The 8,724-nt window shown below is 45.2% G+C and overlaps 1 protein-coding gene across 1 annotated transcript in view; it reads right to left on the bottom strand.

Moving 5' to 3' along the window:
• Window positions 1-756: 756 nt before the first annotated feature.
• Window positions 757-8,724, bottom strand: part of DAGLB (diacylglycerol lipase beta) — a 28,756-nt gene continuing 20,788 nt past the window's right edge. The window contains exons 12-15 of the mRNA XM_011221338.3: window positions 3,093-3,161; window positions 2,937-3,009; window positions 1,723-1,973; window positions 757-1,604 (exon numbers count right to left, since the gene is read on the bottom strand). Of these exons, the coding sequence (XP_011219640.2) occupies window positions 1,409-1,604; window positions 1,723-1,973; window positions 2,937-3,009; window positions 3,093-3,161 (589 nt within the window). The 3' untranslated portion in view covers window positions 757-1,408. The remainder of the gene's footprint in view (window positions 1,605-1,722; window positions 1,974-2,936; window positions 3,010-3,092; window positions 3,162-8,724) is intronic.

Genomic DNA, 8,724 nt, shown 5'->3' with positions numbered 1-8,724 from the left:
CTTCTGCCCCCCCCGTTCTAAAATAAATCTTATGGGGGGGCAGATTGGATACTGGGCACCACAGGTGTGTTAAGGGGTGTCTGAGATCTCTTCGCTGCCACTAGGAATGTACAGGAATTGTGTTTAGAAACAAAACATGTGGCAGTTGGACACCATGGCATTTCAATCAGTTTCTTAAACGGATCTCTGCAGGCACTCAGGCTAAGGTGGTACTGGGGTGCCTGTACCGAGGGGTACCGAGGGAAGGGGTCTCTAGAGGCCAGGCTGCCCTGGATAGTCTTTCCGGGGCTTCTGGCAGCCGAGGGTGAGGAGCGGAGGAGCATCACCCCCTTGCCTCCTGCTGCGTGGCTGTCCAGGGCCCCCTCCCCCCAGAGCTTTCCACCTCGCTTTCACTGATCCCCTGCTGGTGGGGGGGTCTGAATTGTAAACCAGGGTAGTTCTGGTCTTTCCTCCTCCATTTAGGATTCTCTTTACCTCTAGTCAACCAGTTGTTTCTTTTCTTCTTTCCCCATCCTTGTGGGTTTATGCTTTTTAAAAAGATCACTTACTGTCATTTTCTGGCACTTTGGTGTGGTTAAATCAGATACCTGTGTGATCTTCAGCCTTTAGCCCAGAGCTCCAAGAAAGCTTAAGGCTTCATTTTTGTTCTTTACAGTAGACAAAACTTTTAAAACAGGATTGCTATACAACTACCAAGTAAAATAGGCCTTCCTGGAAACATCCAGTGGACAAGCACACCACTCACCACACACGAAGGACACGTGTAAGTGCTTTATTAACTCCCTCTGAATCCACTGCTGACCTCCAAGAGCCAGAATATTACGTTCGAACGAGGCAGTCAGCTTGATGTGGCGACTGGAGTGCTCAGGGGCAGCGGTCCCAGTTCCCAGCCCGACCTCGGGGCTGACCCTTGGGGCCACCCAGGAGAAAACCCACCTGTGCCCTGACGACGGAGTACGGAGTCTGTGCAGCCGAGAAAATCCAGTTTGCAAAAGAAACTGCACATCTATGCCCAGTTCAGACTCCTGAACAGGTCAGACCCTGTCAGCGAAGAGGTGGCACCAGGGGTGGGAATCTAGGGATCCCTCAGGGTCTTAAACCTGACCTTGGATTCCCACCCTTTCCTGGGACAGTTCCCAGATCAGCAAGGAATTGCCCTGGAGCTTCCCAAAGCTTCCGACATGAGTCCCATCGTCTCCGTGTTCTCTCCTGAGAACTGATCCTGCTAATACTGGGATCAAAATGACTTCCCAAATTATTCAGTGATTTAGTAGACCATCGAATTTAGTACCCATCAGATTCCTACCACTGGATATCCGGGGTACTGGCATCATGGGAATCACTGATTTTGTCCGTTTAAGAACAGAAGTGAGAGTCTGGGGCCCGGAGCAGTTGGCATTAGCCCCGGTTACACCACGTCCACGTTCGAGCTGCCTCCGGCTGGACAGAAAACGTAGCTGGCCCCGTCTGACACCACGCTGTCCAAGGCTTTCATCAGGATGTCGGGCATGTGGTCGGTCAACATCTTGGGGCCGATGAGTATCTTGCTGAATTGGGATTCATGTGACCACCTCGCACTGTACCGAGCAGCAGAGCGGCAAAACCTGGGGAAGACAGACGGGACTAGCCGGGCGGCCCTTCAGGCCGAGGCCGCCTGTGCGTGTGCCACCTGCCGCGTGGCCTGAGCCCCATTGGCCCCGTGCCCACGCTGCCCACACTCACCTCCCTGAAGTGCCTTCTTCCTCCAGGTGGATGATCCTGCCGGGAGGGTAGAGAGGGGGGTACTTGGTGGGGGACTCCAAGGGGGAGTCGCTAGAGAAGCTGTAGGTCGGGGACCCGTGCGTCAGTAGGCTCTGCTCCCCCAGAAGCGGCTGCGTCAGGTCTGCCTGGGCACCCCCGTCCAGCTCTGTTGGAAAGTTATCCGGGCTTCCTCCAAACAGCTCGTACCAGCACCCGTGCAGCAAGATCTGGTACTGGCGGAGAGAGCGGGGGACACAGCTGGGGACTCCGGAGGCTTTTGCGCTCAGCACCGACCTCGGCCCCAGAAGCTCGTGCTGGCGGACGGTGATCCTCAGCTCAGACCAATGGTCTTTCTAAAGCCTGGATCTCGGGAGGGGCAGTCAGTGGCCTAAATTCCTGTGGCTCTTGGGCCACAAAGCCACGTCAAACATGAAGTGATATTTAAAAAACATCAAATCCTGTTGATTCAGGAAAAATCACCCTTCGTTCTTTTCAAGCAGTTCTTCCAAGCAGCTTCACTCTTTCCCTAATGATGTCTATTAATTTTTAAAACTCTGAGGGGGGCTAGTTGGTAAGGAGAAGATTACTTTAAATAGAATTTTTTTGAGCAGCAACAACAAAAAATGTCAGAAAACATGTTAAAAAGTGAAAATCACTTCTAAAAACTCTTTATATCGCCTGCCTTAATGGATATATCCATTCCCGAAGAATCATTTTTTTAAACCTGCCCTTTTAAAAACTTTCCAGTACATCCTGGCTCTCTGTCTCTAGTGTAAACATAAACTTACGTCATCATTTTTAACAACTACGATATTCCACAGTATACGTATACTAGTACTTCTTAAACCCTGTTTGGCAGCCTTATTTTCTAAGCTTTGGGACCAAAAGCATCAAAATACTGTCGGTCACAAGACAGGGCTACAGTATGACAGAAAACAAATCACTTAACTAGAACAGGAATAGTCCTACTATAGTATTTTCTAACTGTCGCATTTCATGACCGATTTAGCCGTTTACTTTCTTCGGCGGCATCTGTAGAACACCGACGGAAGTCCGTATGGTGGGCAGAAAGAGCTGTAGGCGATGGCATCAAATGCCCTGGTTGAAGAGGCTCTGAATTTTTAGAAACATCCTCCCCTTGGCACATACAGCCTCAAACTCCTTAGATCCTCTTACGCCCCCCTCCCCCAAGTTACCTTGGGCTTGTTACAGTGAGCAATCACTCGCAAGATTCTCTTCTTCAAGTCTTCCAGGTTAGTCACACTTAACCTGTTTAGCAAAAGACCAGACTGAGGCTCAGTACTTGGTCCTTCAGCCGCCCCAAGCCCAGACGAAGCATCCAGCTGACTCACCTGGGAATGACATCCTTCCCCAGGACAAGGGACACGATGAAGTTCTTAGAGTATTCATAAAGGGATTTGCTGAAATTTTAGAAAAATAAAAATTAGTGAAGTTTTAGGATTACATTGCCCACAAAGAATTCCAAAGAGAAATCAAGTAACTTTGCCAGGACAGTGAGGTAAATTTTCAGAGAATAAAACTGTTCTCTACCCTTTAAAGGGGAAGAGAAATAAAATGGGGATACTCCAATCAGAGTAACTCGTTTGCCAGATTCTAGGAAAGCCACAACATCCATCAACCAGATCAAGGTGGCAGACCAAGCCTTGCTTGTATCCTTTGACCCAGCAACCCCCGCATGGAAGACTCTGGCAAAATGGTAAAACGATGCAAGTGTATTCACTGTGGCTCCTACTGCTTGTCAGAGCAGAGGCCGGAAACCCGAATGTCCATCTGTGGAGAGCAGTTCGGTTCACACGACGGCCCGCCCGTGGAGTACCGAGTTCCTCACGGCTGTGGGAGAGCAAGCGTCGTCTTGCTGTGTGGGGCGATCTCAGGATGGGTGGTCAAGTCAAAACAACCGGATGCACAAGGGCATGAAGGGTATGCTACCTTTTATCCAAGAGGGGAGTGGGAGGGATGCAAAGATAACAGACTCGCTTTCACATGTGAGAATAATGGAACGCTGAGTCAAAAACTAATGGCTACCTCAGCGAACAAGGGCAGAAAGGCAGATTTCTGAATGTACCTCGTTTATAGAGCTGTCTGTGGAACCATGTCATTTTTATATAATTGTAAAAAATTAAACAAAAGCAAGTCTAAAATCAAAAGCCAAATGAAACGAACCTAACAGTGCCATGAAGCAAACAGAATTATTTCAAGTGACAAGAGAAATTTGGCTGTAGATCCCTCGTGGGAATATCACATAAGAACAAAACAAAACTGCAAAAAAGCCTCCAACTGCCTTCAGCAATCATTCCGAAACCGATCCGTCAGTCTGCGTGATATCTGCGTGCACACGGCTGTGTGGACGACATAAGAATTCAGATTTATGGACACCAAGGTTTTTAGCATACTAGAAAAAAGATACAATTTCAGTAAAAACCAAGTACCTAATCAAGTAATTTCAGTAAAAACCGTGATCTTTAAAGTGAAAGTATCAATGTGAACTAAGGACACATTTTCTCTTCGGAACAAGAGCGTTTCCTACCTCAGTCTGCTGAAAAGGCCTGGAAACCGTGACCTGCTTGGTGATGAGACACCCGGTGCCTGGGTTATAGTCTCTGCCATTTCCCACTCAAAACACCCAATACTCCATGGAGAAATGGTGGAGGCCACGTAACAGGACAGGACGTTTAAAACCTGCGAACATTCTATCGTGCCAGAAAGCAGAAAACTGTCGGACACCCGGGACTGTGTCAGGGTGAGAAGCCTAGTTTGAAAGGATTCCCGCTGGCCAAAGACAAGACAGTGTGAACATAAAAGAGTATCTGCAATGCACTGACAGACTTTAAGATAATTCATGTCCACCTCTGGAGACTGCTGGAATACCAATTCATTACTCTGAACACGGCTAAATAAAGGGAAAGATTCACACGTAACCAACTACTTGGAAGAAAAGATCGTTTTAATTTTCAGCTAATAAATGTAGAAGGAATGATAGAAGGTCCACATTTTGCAGCCTCCTAGAATACGTATGTACCGGTCATTACTGCTCACGTCGCAGAGACCAGCAGACGTGCCTCCCGACGTGCTGCAGCAGGAACCACACGCCACGGCTAGCAAGTACTGTCAGAAGATCGACCCTGGATCTATCAAATCCCTAGATGGATTACCATTTTCTAGGACATACAGGCAACAGTACAGAGGAACATGTTAAATGACAGGGTAAATAGACGAGAGAAATCCGGAATGTGGATTCTCCAGAACAGCTAACCTGGTGTCAGAAATAGAGGGAACTGACATATGTATACATTAAAGGAGACTTACAGAATTTCCATGTCTGTGTGCATCCCTTGTACACATGATTTTAAATTTGATTTGAAAACAAAAATACAGCTCCAAGACAAACCTTCTTTGGAATTTAAAGAAATCGACTGTAAAACATTTATGAGATAGTTAAGAGAACACGATCAATTATTGGAATCAAATTTTTAAGTGCTCCAGGCTTTAGAGGCATATTAGGGTATTTACAGATGAATGAGAGGTCTCGGATTTGCTTCCAAGTACTCCAGCCACGGGGCTCTGTGGGAAGTAGGGTGGGGCACATGAAGATTGGTCAAGTTAACAAATTATTGAAGCTCATGAAATGGTGCTTATCATACTTTTCTCTTTCAAACTTTGGTTTGAATTTTTAATTTTAAATTTTGTATGAAAATTCCATCATAAGGCAGTAGTTTTAACAGATCATTATAAGCACAAAGAATCTGTGAACTAGTAAACAGATCTGAAGAAGTATCCGGATCATAGCAGTAAAAGCGAAGGTACAGAGGTGTGAACGAGAGGTTGGAGATGAAAAACGAGCAAGGGGGGCGTGATGCCTGTCTGATGGGAGGCTCCAAAAGTGGGAGAACAGAGCAGAGGCAGTCATGTGTGACTAGGCCGTCACAGACTGGAGAATCTAGAACTTTCAAGTGAGATGCACTGAAGATCATACACACACTGAAGAATAAGGCAAACACCCACATAACCTGGATGCATCTTACTGAGTAAAAGAAAATGCAACACAATCCTACATGTTGTAGGATTCCATTTATAGGACATTCTGAGAAAGGCAAAACTAGAGTGACAAAAAAGATCCTTATGCCCCTGGGGGTAGGTGGAAGGGACTGATGGCAAAGGGACACAGGACATTTTATTGGTGATCCTATCAGCCCCGAAAGGCAAAAAAGACAAAACTGTGATTCATGAAATTAGTTTATACAGTTAAAAAAAAAAAGTGCAGATGAATTATAATAAGCAAATTTAACAAAGCTGTTGGATACAAGAGCAAAAGAAATTTCTAGGAGATGGATACATGTCAGCAAAAGATGTGTAAGAATATGAAGAAAATTATAAAACTTAATTGAAAGATATTAAAGAGCTCCTGAATATCTGAAAAGTGATTTCACATTCAAAGGTGGGAAAACTCTATAATATGTCAGTTACCTCCCAATTGAACTAGAAAATAGAGGCAGTTGAAATAAAAATTCTAAGCTTTTTGTTTATGGAACTTGCAAAATTGATTCTAAAATTGACATGGAGGTGTAAAGGGCTAAGAATAGCCAACATGCTTTTTCAAAAGTAAAATGCACAGGGATTTGCAGTATTAGATGCCAGCACCTCGTGTTAGCAGTAGGGGAAGGGCTATGGTAATGCACCGTGTAAGGGGAAAAGTGAAACTGGATCCCTGCCTCACACCACGCACAAAAAACGCAAACATAGATTAAAGACCTACATAAAGTTGAAAGGCCAGATTAAAAGCTGTAAGAATAAAGGAAACAAGCTACATATCCTTAGAATATAGAAAGATTTCTTAAATAAGAAACAAAAATCATAAATGAGAAGATTGACAAATTAGCATAAAAATTAAGAACTGATGACCTGAAGACAGGACTCAAGGAAAATACAAAACACCTCAAGGACTGGGAGAACATATTCATGACGCGTACTTGCAGCCCCAAAAGAACCAATCACAGAATCCATGTGTTTACAAATCAGTGAGAAAGAACAGGCGACCCGACAGAAAAATGGCCAAAAAGAACATCACAAATTGGAAACTCAACAGCCAATAAATACATGAAAAGAGCCCCATTAGCAATCACAGATGTGCAAATTAAACCACAATGAAACATCACTCACTACACACCCATCAGACTGGCAAAAAAGTTTTAAATCTGAGATTAACTATTGGTGAGACTGGAGCGTGGTGAACTCACATACATGGCAGGTGAGCACACACTAGCACAGCCACGTTGTAGAAGGAGCACTGGCATCACACGCAAAGGTGGAGCATGTGCACACACTGTGATCTAGCAATTCCCTCAGTCTACACCCAGAGAGGTGCAAACAACCAGCGTCCATCACCAGTGACACAGACCATTTGTGATCGATACATGATGAAATATAACCAGAACGGACCGAATCACATCTTACAGGCATCAAACATAATGTAGAACAAAAAAGGGAAGTCACAGAATAAAATTAAGTACAATTCTAGTTCTATAAATTTCAAAAAAATCAAAAAACCATATAAATCCAAACTATTACGTGGAGACCTGCATACAGGTGGTAAAACTACTTTTTAAAGCGAAGGAAGAATTTTCACAAAAATCAGGATGGTGATGATCTGTGGAGAGGAAAGGAGAGGATGCTCGGGGAATTTCGAAGGCACTGACTGCTCTGTTTCTCAACTTGGATACAGACGTGTGTGTGTGTGTGTGTGTGTGTGTGTGTGTGTGTGTGTTTATTTAATGGGGGAGAGAGCATGAGCAGAGGGAGAAGCAGACTCCCCGCCGAGCAGGGAGCCTGATGCAGGACTCAATCCCAGGACCCTGGGATCATGACCTGAGTGGAAGGCAGACACTTAACCGACAGAGCCACCCAGGCGCCCCTATGTGTGTATATTTTTAAATCAGCCTTACTGAAGTATACACAGCAAAATCACCCACCTAAGTGTACAATGAGTTCTGACAAATGCATATAACCACCACCATCAAAATAAAGAGCATTTCCATCACCCCCAAAAAGCTCCCTGTGTCCCTTGGAAATCAATCCCATCCCCAACCCCAGGCAACCACTGGTAGGCTTTCTGTCATCCTATACTTCTGTCTTTTCTAGAAGATCATATAAATGAAATCATACAATAGGTCTTTTGGGTAGGGCTTTTTTCAGATAGCAAAATGCATCCAAGCTGTATGGATGTTTGCTGCTTAGTCTCAAAAATGTGTTTTATGTTTCACAATTTATAAATTCAGGTATTTTTAAAAGTCCCTGAGGGGGGCGCCTGGGTGGCACAGCGGTTAAGTGTCTGCCTTCGGCTCAGGGCGTGATCCCGGCGTTATGGGATCGAGCCCCACATCAGGCTCCTCCGCTATGAGCCTGCTTTTTCCTCTCCCACTCCCCCCTGCTTGTGTTCCCTCTCTCGCTGGCTGTCTCTGTCGAATAAATAAATAAAATCTTTAAAAAAATAAAAAAAAGTCCCTCAGGGGCGCCTGGGTGGCTCAGACGTTAAGCGTCTGCCTTCGACTCAGGGTGTGATCCCGGCGTTCTGGGATCGAGCCCCACATCAGGCTCCTCCGCTATGAGCCTGCTTCTTCCTCTCCCACTCCCCCTGCTTGTGTTCCCTCTCTCACTGGCTGTCTCTCTCTCTGTGTCAAAATAAATAAATAAATAAATAAAATCTTTTTAAAAATTAAAAAATAAAAATAAATAAAAGTTCCTCATGTCTTTTCATATGTAAAAGTATATATTTTAATATAAAAAGAACCTAGGGGCACCTGGGGGGCTCAATGAGTTAAGGGTCTGCCTCTGGCTCAAGTCATGATCCTGGGGTCTTTGGATCAAGCCCCACATCGGGCTCCCAGCTTGGCAGGGAGCCTGCTTCTCCCTCACTGCCCCCTTACCCCGACTCTTGCTCTCTCTTGCACGTGCTCTCTCCCAAATAAA

This window comes from Ailuropoda melanoleuca, chromosome 10 (genome assembly GCF_002007445.2).
Source record: "Ailuropoda melanoleuca isolate Jingjing chromosome 10, ASM200744v2, whole genome shotgun sequence".
NCBI lineage: Eukaryota > Metazoa > Chordata > Mammalia > Carnivora > Ursidae > Ailuropoda > Ailuropoda melanoleuca.
The sequence above is the reverse complement of the archived record's forward strand: the minus strand, read 5'-3'. Positions and strand labels throughout refer to the sequence as shown.